The sequence below is a fragment of the Zootoca vivipara genome, chromosome 5 (assembly GCF_965207765.1).
Source record: "Zootoca vivipara chromosome 5, rZooViv2.hap1.1, whole genome shotgun sequence".
Lineage (NCBI taxonomy): Eukaryota > Metazoa > Chordata > Lepidosauria > Squamata > Lacertidae > Zootoca > Zootoca vivipara.
The window spans coordinates 46,501,115-46,517,357 of record NC_142588.1 but is presented as its reverse complement, the minus strand read 5'-3'; the positions used below and the strand labels follow the sequence as shown (position 1 = coordinate 46,517,357).

Here is a 16,243-nt window from a genome sequence, read left to right as displayed (position 1 = left end):
CATGTATTTTGAAAGACTTAATAGTATCGTAGATGATAAGGAGCAGTAATTTTATTTCTCCCAGTTATATCGTAAAATTAAATTCTGACATTGGATTGGATGGTATTCCTATGGTTGCCTTCTTCCAGATCCACTATATTCCCACCTTGTGGCTGCTTTTCGTAAGCTTACTGCATGCTTAGTTTTAAGAATGGCCTACGTTTATTGTGGTAATGGTATCCAGGTCAAGCCTTTCTCACATGCAGTGTCTCACTGTGCTGAAAACTGCACCTGAGCAGAGGCTTCTCCACTACCAAGGGAGACAGATATGCATTCCAGCGCTGGCATAATAACATTCCCGTCACTGGTTTCTGTCAGGGAGGGTGGGGGGAAAGGTGTGGCAGCAGCCAATCTGCACGGTGACATAATGTGCATAGCTGCCGCTTTGCATAAAGGAGCAGTCACATAGCTACAAATTCATGCCTCTTCCCATGTGGTAGCTGTTTTATGTGTAGTAGTAGGACCCAGAAGCAAGGAGGAAAGGAGGGTGCCATTAAGAGTACTCTTAACTTGACAAAAGGCCTTATAAAGCTGTGGCACTTGTCTCTGTGTAGAACCTGGTATGAACTAATATGACCTAATGTTGCCATATAATATTATTCCCATGCTTAGCTATTCATTATTCCCACAGGAGGAGATCTTGTAGTAAAATAGTGAAGGCAAACTGAGCTTTAATGGCAAATCCTGCTTCTCCTTTGTGTAGGAATGATATGCAAAGTACTCCCTGAGAATAGCAACTATAACAGTAAAATATCAATGCTCTTTAGAAGTGCTCAGTAGCTTTTGGCAAAATGCTATTTTTATAAGTCATTACATTAGTTTCTAGGAAGTTCACATTCGTTTTCAAATGAACAATTATTAAACTATAAAACAAAACGGCATGATTCTTAAAGGCGTAATCTTGGGTTTTACAGTTAACTGTAAAATGGGGTATTATAATACCAGAAAGATGCTCAGGCTACTAGAATCTTTCTTTTTTAAAGAATGGTAAAATCTTTATTATTGATGAAATAATTCTACTGTTTTATAATCCAATAATACACACATACACACTGTATTTGGACAAATGAACAGGACAGTCATAAAAGATCCAAAATTTAGATATATACTTGATATATGCAAAGGAGGGGAACTGGATTTATGTTATGACAGAAGTGCTAAGTTACAATTCATTGAGAATATAATTGTTTCCTTGGGTTTATAGTAAAAGTAAAATATAGAAAATGTCTCCATAAGGCATTCTAAACTGCTGATAAGAGTGTGCTACCATTGTGCATTTGGTTTAGACCCAATGAAGTAATAACAATATATAAAATGAGGTATATATTTTAAAAAACTAGTAATGAATTTGTTGGCCTCACAAAGCCAGATTTGTCCCTGATGTCCATATGCTAATGGGTTTTTCTAAAAGTAGCTCAACAGAATGACTCAAAAACAATTTATGCTTTGGGATGAAAGTTCCATTAAATTCCATGTGTTGCCTTGGTTTAGATTTTCATAGAATTGCCCTCTGGCATATTGTTTGGGGATCTCTGTGTCACAAAAAAAGCTCCTGTAACAATTAATATAACTAGGTTTCAAAAGCACTAGCCAATGAATAAGGAATGGCTATATAGTTTTGGCTGAATAGGGTGGAGTTAAGGGATGTTTTGCAGGGTCAAAGAGAAGAGAACTATAGGGAATTTTGGCTTCTCTGGAATAGGATAGGATAGGTTGACAAAGTATAATGCATGCACCCAGAAATTCTAGTCCCAGTATATCAGTTCTGTTCTCATTTCCCCAACCAGTACACACTCAAAACTGTTTTCTCCAGTTGTGTATTTGAAAACCTCCAGGCTAGACCAATTTTTTCAGTCCCTATCACTGACACGGAACACAGGTCAATGCCTTTTACCAGTCCAGACTATTTGTCGATCTAATTCACTACTGCCTACTTTGGCTGGCATTGGCTTTCTTAGGCAGAGGTCATTTCACCACCCTCTCCCTGGTCCTTTTAAATTGAGATTCCAGGGACTGAAAATGGGATTTCCTGGATAGTTTGAAACAAAGAGGTTTAGGTTCTGAATTTAATGAACCTGAACTGCTTCCTTTTGATCACTGGGTGACAACCCACCATGTACTCCAAGAGATGCTGCAGAATTGATGGAGGAGTGCCACAAGCAGCAAATGGAGCAGGCAGAGAAGCAACCAAAGACTGGAGCAGCTTCTGCGATCACACCAATGGCTGAGACAGCTGTTCAATAGACAAACCAACCACAACCAGATTGGGTGAGCAGTAAGAAGCCTCTTTGGAGAACAAAGTGAGAGTCCATGTGGAAGTAACCTAGAAGCCCAGCTGCCAGGCATCCAGATGGGGAGAGCGGTCAAAGAGCTGAGGGGCTGCTGATTGATATTTTTACTCCCGGAGAACCTGTCATGGGAAGGAAGGTGTAGGAGAAGGGCTGGCTGACAAAGCTGCTTCAGTTTGGTTTCCCCACTTCCTGGGAGCCTGCTGTACAGAAGGAGAAAATGGAGGTACCCGAGAGTGTGCAATAAGTGTTGCTAATTATAAATGAGCTTTCTGTCCCTTGGGAGCCTACTGGGGAAAAGAGGGGGCAGGAGGAACTAAAACCAGAAAAGGGGGAGCAGACAGTTCCAGCCGAAGTGGAAACTGTTAAGCAAGATAGTTTAGGCATATGGATTCAGGCAAAAAACTCAACTGTGTACAGCAGATAGCCATTTATTTAACAGGGAATGGAAACCTCTGTTGTTGTTGTTCTGTGTCTATATACTCTTTCCCCCTGCATTTGATACTTGCCCCATTCATCAAGAGACAGACCATTGCTAGGATCCAGAAAATGGTAGAATGTAACCTGCTTACAGAGAGTAAATTCATACAGAACTTTTTGACAAATATCTGCATATAACAGAAATATTAAAAAATGCATATTTACAATATAACATGAGACCCATTTTTTTACTCCCAGAAATAGTGCCACAATAAACCGTGGTGATGTGGTACTGGTAATATTTGCATTCGTGGCTGAAAGTGAGATTGCAGGATAGGAGAAAAATATTGACCATCCTTTGTGACTCTGAATACACCCTGATTATCTCTCACCAGGACAATGGCACTATTCTCTTATCTGGTGTCCTGCTGCCAGTCAGAATTGTGTCAAAACAGCAGTGACAGAGTAGTGTGCCTTTAAGCTCCTTTCCAAAATGCTCTAGAGCAGAGCAGTAGATTACAAGACCGGACAACACAGTACCCATCCAATATGTGTGCAGGTGTTCTGGTGTGCATGCATTTCTCATACAAATCATTCCTTAGAAAAGTGCTTGGAAGATATATTATTCTTCTATAATAAAATGATGGTAAGTATTTGATTGATTTGTATAAAATGTCATAGAAATTGCCAAGTACTAACCTCCTGAGGTAGTAAAGTACAGAGCATTAGGTAGCCTGCCAAACTGCCATGTCAGAATTAATTGCACATCATATTATCAGCAAGAATGATACAGGCTAAGCCACTGTTGATGCATTCTTTTTTCCAGGCTTATTGTAAGTGGTCTTAAAAATGCCCCAGAGCAATAAAAGATTTCACTAATTTCCATGATCCCTGCTCTTATATGTGGAAAAGCTACAGAGAGTTAAACATAATGTGGCCTTGTGCAGACAGGATGTTTAACTATGGTTAGTGATTAACAGGTTTGTTAGTTAACCCTGGTTAAGAACCACCACCCCTCTCCCAAGCAAGTCTACAGTAAAACCATGGTTTAGCCTAGGAGACATCAGCAAGGAATGCTTATCATCTTGCTCCCATTATGGTTTTATCAGGGCAGATTTAATACTTAACTAACCAAAACTTGAAAATTTGCTTCAAACCATGGAATCAAGCAATAGAATCATACTTTGGTTTGTAGTCAGACCAAGGTGTTTGGACGTAACACTTAAGAAACGATTGTTAAGTGTTGTGGGCTGGATCCAGGTTAAGTTAGTTGCACTTAGGTTCCACTGAAATCAATGGGACAAGGTAGTCATTGCTTAATTTAAATACCGCTGATTTCAATGGGAACTTAATTCAACTAACTCTCTGGATACAACTGATGGTCTTCATAGGGCTTACGTGGTACATTCAGTATCTCTGAAGTCATTATTCAGATGCTTGTTGGAAATGTTAGGCCTTGAAATCAATTGTTGCCTCACTAATATCATTTCCAAATGAGATTTCATTTAATATCGGTAGTAGTATTCCGTTACATAGTGGAATACTCTACTCTTCTTGTAATGTTTTTAAAATCTCTTCGCAATTTGAAATAATGAAATGTTGAATTGAACTGGAAGCTTTATAAACTTGTTTAGGCTATGGCTCTGTCAGCAACAGAGAGACCTTCCTGTAGGGCCTTTATTAGCGCCTCAGTGCTGCCTTGGCACTGTCCAAGCTGCAACAATCCATGGGAAATGTACTGGTAGCTCTCATGGATTCTGCTACCCATTTCACATTGTTCCATATGCCTAAGATGTGCTGCAGGATCCAAGGGAAGCCTCTTGCAAGAGTTCCCATTATAAGACCTTGCTGCCGCCAGGTTGAAGGAACCAGCAGATTTGCACCCATAGATTTGAGGCTGTAAACACAACATTCCCCATGAAGGTGCCGGGATGTGCGTGTGTGATGTCAGCATGCATGTTGACATGCATGTGTGATGTCAGCACGCTGCGGGACATGCTGACACCAGACGCACAAGCGCCCACAGCATGCACAGCCCTAGGCACTCATGGTCCTGGGACTGAGAAGTTTTCTGCTTGTCTCATGCTTTCTAGGAACGGATTTGGGATGTTTTCTGTTTGCCCCATATCTTTCCCCAGGAAAAGCTGCTGTTTAGCACCGAATCAGAGCAAGCATCAATCTGCAGAAAACCCAATTGACGTTTGCTCCGATCCAGCGCTAAAGAACAAGTTTTCCTGAGGGAAAGCAGTAGGACAAGCGGAAGTCTAGATGAGCCCTCAGGCTCAGTGGCCTTGTCTGCCTGGAAAGTGTTCTGGCAGCCACAACATGCAGGAGAAATGCAGGGAAAAGCTGAGCTGAGAAGGAGCTGAGGTTGCATTCATGGGTTTTTGTAGTCACAATCCGTGTGAAACGCAGCAGCTGAATGCTTCCTATAGACCTATTTTCTCTACCACAGCACACACGGTACATATCTGAATGGATAAAACCTTTGCCTGAGAGTATTCTAACTGTTGCTCTATGATACTTCAGAATGCTACTGGGAAACATACAATGCATTAATTGTATATTGCAATTAACGAATGTGTGCATAATACCTATGTGCTCTCAGGCCTGAGGACCTGGGACGGCTGTTCAGTGCAGAGTGCAAATAAGTGTGGATCATCTTTTACTTCCTTAGAAGAACAGGCTCTAAAAGGGGAGTGCAGGGGAAGGATTAGTCTTCAAGACAAGGGCTTAAGCACCATTCACAGCATGCAGGGAAGCACTTAGCTCTGGGTTCCCTTCATGAGCCTCAGTGAAAATTGCAGGTGTTCAGCACCATGCCTAGTGTTTGGAGATCATAAGCAGCTATATTAAAGCTGAGTGTTTATTAGTATTGTTATTAGCAAGCGTCATGCAGGATTTAGTCTGAGTTGGGCTTAAAAGCTTCAATGTGGCACTCAGAGATTCAGGCCACAGCAGGCGTGGAAGCTTCATGGATTTGTAATTGGTTAGTGGGTGAACATAAATAGGAAACGCAGCAAGGGACGTAGGTGTTTTGTTGAAGAGGGAACATGGGGACAAATCTTCTAAAGGCTGCAAGGAAAAACAGCGTGATTTGTATCCATTGGCGGTGCTGTACTTGCTAAGATCAAAGGAGAACAGAGTAGCTCAAAAGAGTTGCCTGTAACTGGTCCCTGTCACTGTCTGTGTGGGCTTCAATGCTGATAGTGTGTGGGCCGGAAATAGGGAGGAGAGGTAAGGGATTACAATCACTTAAAAGCCCCTAGAGCACAGGTGAATAACCTGTGGACTCCCATCATTCATAACCATTCTGACTGGGGCTGTAGGGAGCTGGAGTGCAGATCACAGGCTCCCCATGTCTATACTGTATTGGCCTCTGAGGGCAGGCAAATATCATGGACTGGCCCTATCAAGGTTATTTCCTTCTTTCCCCTTGCTTCATGGTGTACCAGTATTCTTTTAATTTAGCTCTCTAACTTGGAGACCTTTTTAAACAATACCATACCTGCATGGAAGCTGTTTTTTCATTGGCACCTCCTGATAAGCTGGGGTAATGTTTAAATGATCCAACCATAAAGGGAAAGGATATATCTGGCCAGGCTGCCCTTGGAAGCACCAGTGCCATCAAGTCTACCCTAGACCACAAACAATGAGGGCGATAGCCCCCCAAAAGATCAACAACTTGCCACCGCCAATCATCCAGATTTTCACTTCTATTTTAGGCTTTCATTTTCTTAATTTTTGGTTAAAAAAATAGGGATCGTCTTATACATGGGGGTGCCTTATACATGGAAATATACGATATATATTTGTACATTATGCTGCAGGTGGTATATAGGGTGCAAGAGGATAGGTCTTTGCCCCCAAGGAGATTACAATCTAAAATATGGCACAACTAGGTTTTAAAGAGGCAGCTGCAAGGTAAGATATGTAATATCACACAGGTGTTATTGAGTGGGCCGTTCCAATGATACAGAGTAAAGGCAGAGGTTTTTGAGGGAGCAGGAGACCTTTCACCAGACGTGGTGGAGGAGCTGAAGGTCATGGACAGGGATGCAAAGAGATATAAGACCAGAGAGATAAGAGAGGCCAGGCCAAGGTGGACTTAGGAGGCTAAAGCACAAAAAGCTGATGCTGTATCCCGGAGTAGCAGGAAGTCAGTATAGGAGTTTAAGAGAATTTCACGTGTTTAGAAAGAAGGGGCAGCTGTGGTGGTGGAGTATTTTAACTGTGCTAGTGAGATTATGAGATTAGGCAAAACTTCAGTGCTTGAGCTTGGTTTGTAATGAGTCTGGAGTGGTTCTTATGTTAAATGTTTGTATATAGTGTGTAGTTAGGCCCACATAATTTTAAACATTTTATTCAGGGGTTGCCTGACTTCACTACTGCACAATCTACTTTCCCTATTATTATTATTTTAACTGGACTTGTCATGGTTCACTGATGACGTTGCCATACCCAGTTAAATCCTCGGTTCATCTAGCTGTAGTATCCACACTGACTGGCAGTGGCTATTCAAGGTTTCAGGCAGGGAACATTCCCAGCTCTACCTGGTGATTGAACCATGGACCTTCTGAATGTCAAGAATATGCCCATCCACTGAGCTGTGGCACTTGCACATGAGCTATGGCCCTCCCAGATAATTAATCTGTTTCAAGTAATCTTGAGCATACACACTTGCTAAAAAACACAAAATGTCTAGTTGGACCAGGTCAAGGCCCACCTCTCTCAGCAAGAATCTGGTCAACCAAAAGTCAGCAGCCATTTACCAATGACCCATCACTTAAAGACAACCTACTTTCTTCTCATACCTGGTTTTTATACAGGCAGGGAACACTGATAAAAAAACAACAACATCCAAACCTGTTGCAGTTCTGATCCTCCGTTTTTATATCAGTTCAGCCTATGATTGATTCAATGGCTTTTGAAATTATGAGTGACTGGTTTAATGCCATATGTGGCTATATCACACCAACAATATTTTGGAGGTAGCAGGGGACAGATAAGACTGTCTGATTACTCTGCATGTGCGTCAAAGCAAGGGCACATCCTTTCTTTGACACACAATTCTTTCTCTCTTCTCTGCACTTCACCCAATAACTTCTTTGCCTGAGGAGTTCCTTACCTTAAGATTGGCACATGCTGGTAAGTCATTGTTGGTGGGTATTTCATTGTTGGTGTTCTCGGGTCCCATTATCTTAGATCTGTAAGCTGTCGTAGTTAAAGCTGTGGTTGTCTGGACAGGTAGTAAGGGCTGCCACACATTCACATCTGTACCATTGCCAAAGGCCTGAATTGCATTTTCTGCAGAAAAAAAATACAAAGCCAATTCTGTTTATGAACAAATAGTTTAAAATGGACAACACTACCTCAATGACATCCTGAAGGGAAATACTCTTACAACGTTAAGTTTGTGGGTCACAGATTTATTTTCATCTGACAAGGAATGCAATGCTTTGAATAAAGGTAAAGGTAAAGGTACCCCTGACCATTAGGTCCAGTCGCAGACGACTCTGGGGTTGCGGTGCTCATCTTGCTCTATAGACCGAGGGAGCTGGCGTTTGTCTGCAGACAGCTTCCGGGTCATGTTGCCAGCATGACTAAGCTGCTTCTGGAGAACCAGAGCAGCACATGGAAATGGCGTTTACTTTCCCACCGGAGTGGTACCTATTTACCTATTTGCACTTGATGTGCTTTCAAACTGCTAGGTTGGCAGGAGCTGGGACCGAACAACAGGACCCCCCATTGCGGGGATTCGAACCACCGACCTTCTGATCAGCAAGCCCTAGGCTCTGTGGTTTAGACCACAGCGCCACCCGCGTCCCTTTTAATAATAATAGAATAATAGAATATTATTATTTAATAATAATAATAAGTCTGAGTTTAAATTAAAACCATCAATAATAATAGAATGGCTTAAATTCAGACTTACAGGCTGCCTTTTTAACATGCCAGCAAAGAGCCACATCAGCAGTGGGATTGCTCAGGGCACAAAGGCACTGAGTGTGGAATTTACACAAAATATTTGTACATCTTTAGGCAGTTGAAAACCCAATTTATACTACAATCCTCAAAGTTCCCAGGGAAGACCAGTTGTTAAAACCACTATAGGAATTGTAGTTCTGTGAGAGAAATATAAGGCTCAGGACTCTTAACAAAACACAGCTCCCAGAATTCTGTGGTGGAAGCCATGACTGCTTAAAGTGGTATGATGCTGCTTTAAATATACAGGGTAGATGAGGCCTAAGGCAAATCTATCGAACCCACATTTAGGTAGTCTATAAATAATTCTCACCATTCCAGGATGTACTATCAATGTAATATGTTTGATAAGCCAAATGGTAATAGCAAGGAACTGTCTGGTTTATTTATAATAATGGCTTTTTTATACAACAAAAAATATGATGCATTTTTAATACAATGTATTTTAAAGATTTTTCTTTTCTTTCCCCCTTTCTAGTCTTCAAACAAAATATACATAAATAGGTGGGAGAAGCATACTCACACTAGAAGTTGAAAATGGAAAAGTTGAAAGGCTTATTGTAGGTTTTCATGGGATTAAATACTCTGTTTATGGTAAGAGTAAATTGGCTGGGTTTTTTTATAACACACACACACACACACACACACACACACACACACACACACACACGAATAGAAAAACCGTTTTTAATCAGGTCTTTGGGGACTCAGCATGGATTTAGGGATTTCTTACTTCAAACTCATTGTATAAGAAATAAACCATTTCACTGGGGACATGAGCAAGGAATTATTAATACATTCCTTCAATAGCATCCACAAATCTAACTTAAAAAAAAACTTCTAATAAATGTGGGAAATGATTTATAGACTTCAGAAATGCGCAGGCTGATGTGACGAGGTGAAGAAAATCTGTATGGATTTTCATGCCTTGCAGCACATTATAGAAAACTAAAAAATGATCCCAAAGAACTGACAGATAGTTACCCTGAATGAAATAAACCGACATATCATTGTTAAAAATACTATCACCCACATTCATGGAACTAAACACTATTATGTGCAAACCATTTAGTGCACATTTAGAAGATCCAGTGGTACAGTCCTCTTGGGGTTGTAACTTCTGAATAAAGACAGTGGGAAATGCAGGTTTTAATGAACCCCTGAATAAAATGAGACTACCTGCACACAGAAAAGTAGCTTGTATATGTATGTGCACACAGAAAGCTAGTGTGCATGTCAATGAGAGCGTTAACCTACAATCATTCTTGGTAGTAGCTTTTGATAGGCAGGGTATTTTCTTCATTCAATCATGATGTCCCTTCACCTACATTTTGAAGTGCTATACTGATGGGAAGATTATACCACATGATTTTCCTGCACAAGTAATTTGCATTTAAGCCGGTTGAGAAACCTTAAAACAATGACACACAGCCCTATCCTTTGAGCCACTGTGGTAGCCAAGAAGGGTAAAAGATTAGAGGCAAGGGCTACTGCCCAAACAGAATGTGACAGCCTGTTATACAGATATTTAAAACACATGCAGATTAACAGCCCGACACTGTGCATCATTAGTATTTTTTTATTTAAAATAAAGGTTTACAAAAGTCAGCCCATTAACAACAACAAAAAGGATAATGGAACATTTATCCCCCTTCCGTGAAATGCTATTAAAACAGGGACACCTTTAATTTCTTCATGAAGAAAAGGTCTCTCTGCCAGGGTGAGTATAATTTTTCCTCACAGTGTCCTCTAATGTCATTGCTTTATCTTCATTAACATTTTTATTCCGACAGCAAGAGGAGAATGGAACTGGGGTGATTCTTTTAAAACAGAGCATGTATTGGTGCAGCAATGCTTCCATTTCCAAATTGGCAAATTATTCAAACAAGTATGTTTATATGTAAGCATCAACAGGTCACACTCAGTACTTAACTAGCTAGGCTTCCAGACATCTACATTGTTACTTTTAAGAAACTTGAGTTTAAACTCAATTTATGTGGACTGTTCCTGAAGCACGTTTCTAATTTGAAAAACAGGTCTGACAGCCTAGTTAGCGCTTCACATTTAACCAAGATCTAAAGCTGCACAACGCAAGGCCATTTCCCAGTTCCCATATGACATTTTTCCTATATGGAGATAATGGCTAGATTCAGATGGAACACTAAATTATGGTTTAGCACTACAGGTGCAAGCCTCAGGCTCAGCACTCTCCCCTCCCATTTCCTCCTCTAGCGTGACTGCAAGGAAATCGGACGCTTTCCCTTCTGTTTTCAGCTCTCTGTAGTTTACCATTATGTGCAAACCTGGCACTGGAGTTAGTCTTAACTACGGTTTAGGGAAACAACCAGGATCAAAACCATGGTTTTAAGTTACTTGTTCCCTAAACCCGAGATGGGAAAACTCAGGCACAGGCACCCTATATGGCCTCCCAGGCCTCTCTATCTGGCCTTTCACCAGACCATGCCTCCTCCCTAGGCCACACCCCTCACTAGCCCTGCTCTATGTTTTTGCCTGTCTGGAATGTGTCCTCAAGCTGTGATAATGCCTGCTGCTTGCCTGGATGGAGGATGGAGAAATGTACGTGTGAGTATGGTTGTAAAAGCCTCTGGATTTTACATGGCCAAAATGCAGCCTTCTGTACAGAGGTAGCATAAACAAAGATCTAAGCTGTACTAGGGTAGTTCATGTTGATGGGTGGAGTTGAGAGCATCCATTGAGAAATACAGCAATTGGTGAAACATAGATAGTGAGGGCATGTTGTGGAAGAAACACCCCAGAATTTGTGCTCATTTATACAGGACCCCCCCCAGTTAATTTTTGATTATGTAAACGAGCCCCTACATTGTAGGTTGCTGCATATATTATCCTTTAAACACATCACTGAATATATTTTATAGAACATAAATATGGTACTCACTGAGACAAATGTTATCCTGGAAGAAATTCAGAAATTTCAGACATTCTTCTAGGTCATTCCCGCTATTGCTGCAATCACACCACGGAGCGACACTGAGACTGTTGTAATTTAAATAATTTGGAGTCATAACTGTGCCTATTAACAAAAAGAAACAACAAAACATGTGATTACTGTATTTATTTTTCAATAGCCCACCCTCCTCCCAGAAACCCAATCAAGAAATGAATATCATCTTGTAGATGAGAGAAGGAGAATGGAGAACAGGATTGAAATGTTAAAATACACAAGTAAGCTAAGCTTGGAGTAGATATGAGATGAGGATTATGACTATTTTTACATGCCTGAAATCCTTAAATATGCCCACAGCTGATCCAGTACAAGAAATCTATTGATTTAGAACGGGGGGGGGGGTATTTTGTTCAAGGTAATATACAGAGAAGGTATTAACATTTTCAGAAAATAATCATCAGCCAGCTCTGATTCGTATCTGTCAGGTGTGGGGCTGGTGGGTGTGACTTGGGGGAAACAGCCTTGTGGCCTAATTAGACCAGCAGGCCAGGGGTTCCTCACACTTGTTTTATTAGAACACAACAGGAATGAAGCACGGTAGATCTCTGGCACTGTTCAAAGTTTAAATTTGTTTTTCATTATTTGCTTCTCATTAAATATTAGGGTCTGATTTTACTGTTCCAGGGATCCTTGTGGGTTTTTTTTTAATGGGTTTCTGTGGTTGCTTACAAATGGATTGTATTTGTATTCTGGTCTCCTTTATAGTATTTGTCTCTGAATTTATGTCTGCAATAATAAATCAATATCAGACACAATTCAAATCAAAGTTGTTTGCACATACCTGTAATAGGGTTAAACAGTGTTGGTGTAATTTTGTCTCATTAAAATCCATGGGAGTGTTGCCATATAGATACTCATCATATGTGTTTAATAACTGTAAGGTTGAGTACCGTATTTAAAGAGGAGTGGTAGAGTGTATATGATGATGATGACATGCTTTGGGGGGTGCAGAGTGCAGGGGGTAAACGAGAAAGATCCTCATCAGTGTAGCAATGGGAAACTAACTACCGGTACATGAAAACAGGTTAAGAGCTCCGGGTACTTTCTGAATGGCACCAAAGATGGCCAGAACAGAACAGGAAATAAATGCATCAAACCATTTAGGGTCTGAAATGATAAAATGCAATTATGGAAATGCTGCCAAGGCATGGCTAGTATCACCAGGGATGGGAAATACAAGTATATGTTTATTTAGTGATCCCTATTAGAAAGACATTGGAAAAAATAACATAAATATGGAATATGAACCTAAGGACAGATGTGAAATCAAGCACATTAGATTATTTCTCCTGCCTTTGACTTGCTCTTCTAGCCAACATTTTGGACTTGAGTCCCTGCCCCCTCCCCCACTGTCTTTCGGTCTCTCTCTCGCGCGGATAATTACATGATTTTCAGAAGTGGTAGAAAACGTGAACCTATTTGAAGATGCTCTCTGGTCATGTGTACTAATGCTAATCTTAGGTAACACAGTGATGATGGCTATATAGCCAAAATGGAACTACTGAGGAGCAACAGGGAGGAATTGGCATGCTTACAGAAACCCCAAGGTTCGTTCATATCTCTATCTATCTGTCTATCTATCTGTTATCTATTGATGAGCGGGAATGAAATGGTGTATTCTGTAAGATGGCATGGTTGGCTGGCTCCCTGAGCACAAGCACTCCACGCAGCATTCTGTCCCTCTGGCATTTTCTATCACATACCACTAAGTGTTTAAATTTGTATTAATGCAGAGTGTTCCCAAAAGCATAATACAATACAAAACCACTATTTTTCTTCAACAGAAAAAAGTAATATATTATGACTGATCTATCTGGCCACCATTAACACATCCAATTAGGACATAGCATTTGTTCCCTGTGCTTCAAAGAGTATCATATTAATTTCCATGACCACTTTAATGTGGCAAATATGTGCTGAAGTGATTGCAACCCATCATTTCCATGTCATAAGGCATTTTTGCAGTGGACTCCTATTTGACAGATACCTCAAGTTACTTTTTCAATCCCTTAAAAAGTCACCATTCTGTGGCAATCACCTTATCATCTAAAAAGTGAGAGGTAAATGTTTTCTATCACTTAAAAACCACTTCTCAAGCTCACTATACATCTGCAGTCTATATTCTCAAACTTGACTTTAATGTTATGGCTCCCACATAGAGATAACTAGCAGGACCCTACATTTTGACCAGAACATCTGAAAGTCACTTGCTGTGCACACTAGCACATTTACATTGCAGAGCATCTCTATAAGCAGTGCTAATTTGTGGAGGTAGATGCAGCCAACATGCAGAATCTCCATGCAGCTGGGCTAGGGAACATAGCACATGGTTTTGAAAGGTTATACTCGTAGTGTGGACAGCCTCCACATATTGGATATAATTAGCTCTCAAAATGGGTAGGAAAAAACATGGCAAAAGAGTTGAGAAAGGAATCCTGGACAGGTAGCCATACAACCACAGAATGCACATATATGCCCTTGGCGTCTAGATTAATACTAGGCTGACAAGAGCTCTTGGTATCCCAAAGAAAATGAAAGGCTGGTTTTGGAAGCCTGTGAGTTTTTCAGAGTAACAGCAGTAAGCAAGACATGAACTCTTGTTACACTAGTCAGCTTCCATCCTCTTGACTGTGTCTTGGGGCTGCTAGCAAGGAAGAAGAATGTGCATTTCCCCTCCAAAGTCAGATCTCCACTTGATTTCGCTTCCTTAGAGACCCATTCCCTTGATCTTGATGCCAGAGAGTGTTTTTGCAATCTTTCTTCAAGCAGTTGTGCAGTATCTTTGCCCATGGAAACAGAAAAGTACCTCTCTGCTGGAACTGGGTTATCCTTAAGGTTAAATTGCATAATGGCTCCAATAAAATCCTCAGCAAAAGTCCCTGTGTCTGGGAACTACTTGCCAGCAGCTGTTATTCTGAGTTATCCATTAGTACCAAAGTTATTTCTTGCCAGCAGCTAGCATCCATACATCACTTGATTGGATCTGATGTCTAAGATACACGAGTTCTTTGTCCAGGAGTCAGTTTCTTTTGTCTGCAGCTTTTGCCTTTGCTTCCATAAAAAAGCAATTCCCAAGATTTTTGAAAGCTACCATACTTCTCCAGTCATCATACTTATTTATGATTAGCAAACTTGGCCAATAAGTATTGAGAAGTGTTGCCATTTTGGCCCATGAAAATAAAACAGGGTAGTTGTATTTCCTTGATCACTATTTGTCAGTTAAAATGTATGCAATTATTAGAATAACATAGAACTGTTTGTCAGAAAAACAGAAAGCTACTAATGATCCTGTACATATCTACATACAAAGAAGATCCGTGAAATTTCATGGTGTACAGCTGTTTGGAGCACTAAATATTACAGAGAGAGAGCGAGAGAGAGAGAGAGAGCTAACCTACTAATATATCTTAACACATCGTCTTTCTGAGCGAGAGCATTCTGTTTTGCTCATGCTTCCCCCAGGTGGTATCTCATCAGAAAAGATGTTTTTAACAGCTATAGGAGTTGAGCTGTGGTTTTCACACCTACCATAAACAGCTAGAAAAGTTTCATGACAGCTGTAGACTCTGAGCTTGAAACAAATCTAATACAGTATGTAAGTCTTCTTGCCGTTTCTTTCTCATGTTTCACTCATACATAAATACTTAGGCTGTGTACATATTACCATTTACTCTAGCTCAAGCATACTCCCATTGTTGTTGTTTCAGCTCATATACACATTAGCCACAATCCATACCTATCCTGTAGTTTCTTGAGAAATACTGCTGTTTGATGTCTTTCCCCCCAAACTAGTTTCCATTTGATTTGAAAAGGTATGCCACATTCACTTTACAGTTAAGCTGAGGTGTGTCTCAAAACACACACAGATGGCAGCTTCATGAATATGAGTTGGGGGTGGGGGTGGTGCAGGGAAATCAAATATGTAATGCTCATCAGGTGAACATATCCCCACCCCTCTGTGGTGTGTACAGCAACATGCAAATACAACTTGAAATGCAGTGGGGTGGGGAAATTCCCTCACTGCATTTTAAGCTGCTAATGTGTACATAGCCTTATCTAGTCTGCCACCTGCCTACTACATTCTGGACATCCACTGCCTTAAGATGAGCGCTTTCACTACGAAACCAGCAAAATACCAAAATGGAGTGTGCCTCCACTGTCAGAGTCATTATGTTTGAGAATCCCAGATGCTGGAAAGTGCAGGAGTGGGGCGTGTTCTTGTACTCGGGTCCTGCTTGCGGGTTTCCCACAGGCATCAGATTAGCCACTGTATGAACCGAATGCTAGACTAGATGGGCCATTGGCCTAATCCAGTAGGCTTTTCTTATGTTCTTAAAGAACAGTTTAGCATGGTGAGTACAAATCACAGCAAGTCACGGGCCCCACAGTCCATCCAGGGTGTCCTCTGGGGTGAGGTTGAGGATGGAACAATTGCTTCTCATTTCACTTAAGCATTATGTCCAAATCCTTCCCCACAGAGTTAATTTAGCATGAGCATATGGGTCAAAATGTAATTGATGATACA

The 16,243-nt window shown here is 40.8% G+C and overlaps 1 protein-coding gene across 1 annotated transcript in view; it reads right to left on the bottom strand.

The window, feature by feature from the left end:
- Positions 1-16,243, bottom strand: part of GFRA1 (GDNF family receptor alpha 1) — a 186,279-nt gene that overhangs the window by 22,981 nt on the left and 147,055 nt on the right. The window contains exons 6-7 of the mRNA XM_035137505.3: positions 11,650-11,784; positions 7,876-8,054 (exon numbers count right to left, since the gene is read on the bottom strand). Of these exons, the coding sequence (XP_034993396.1) occupies positions 7,876-8,054; positions 11,650-11,784 (314 nt within the window). The remainder of the gene's footprint in view (positions 1-7,875; positions 8,055-11,649; positions 11,785-16,243) is intronic.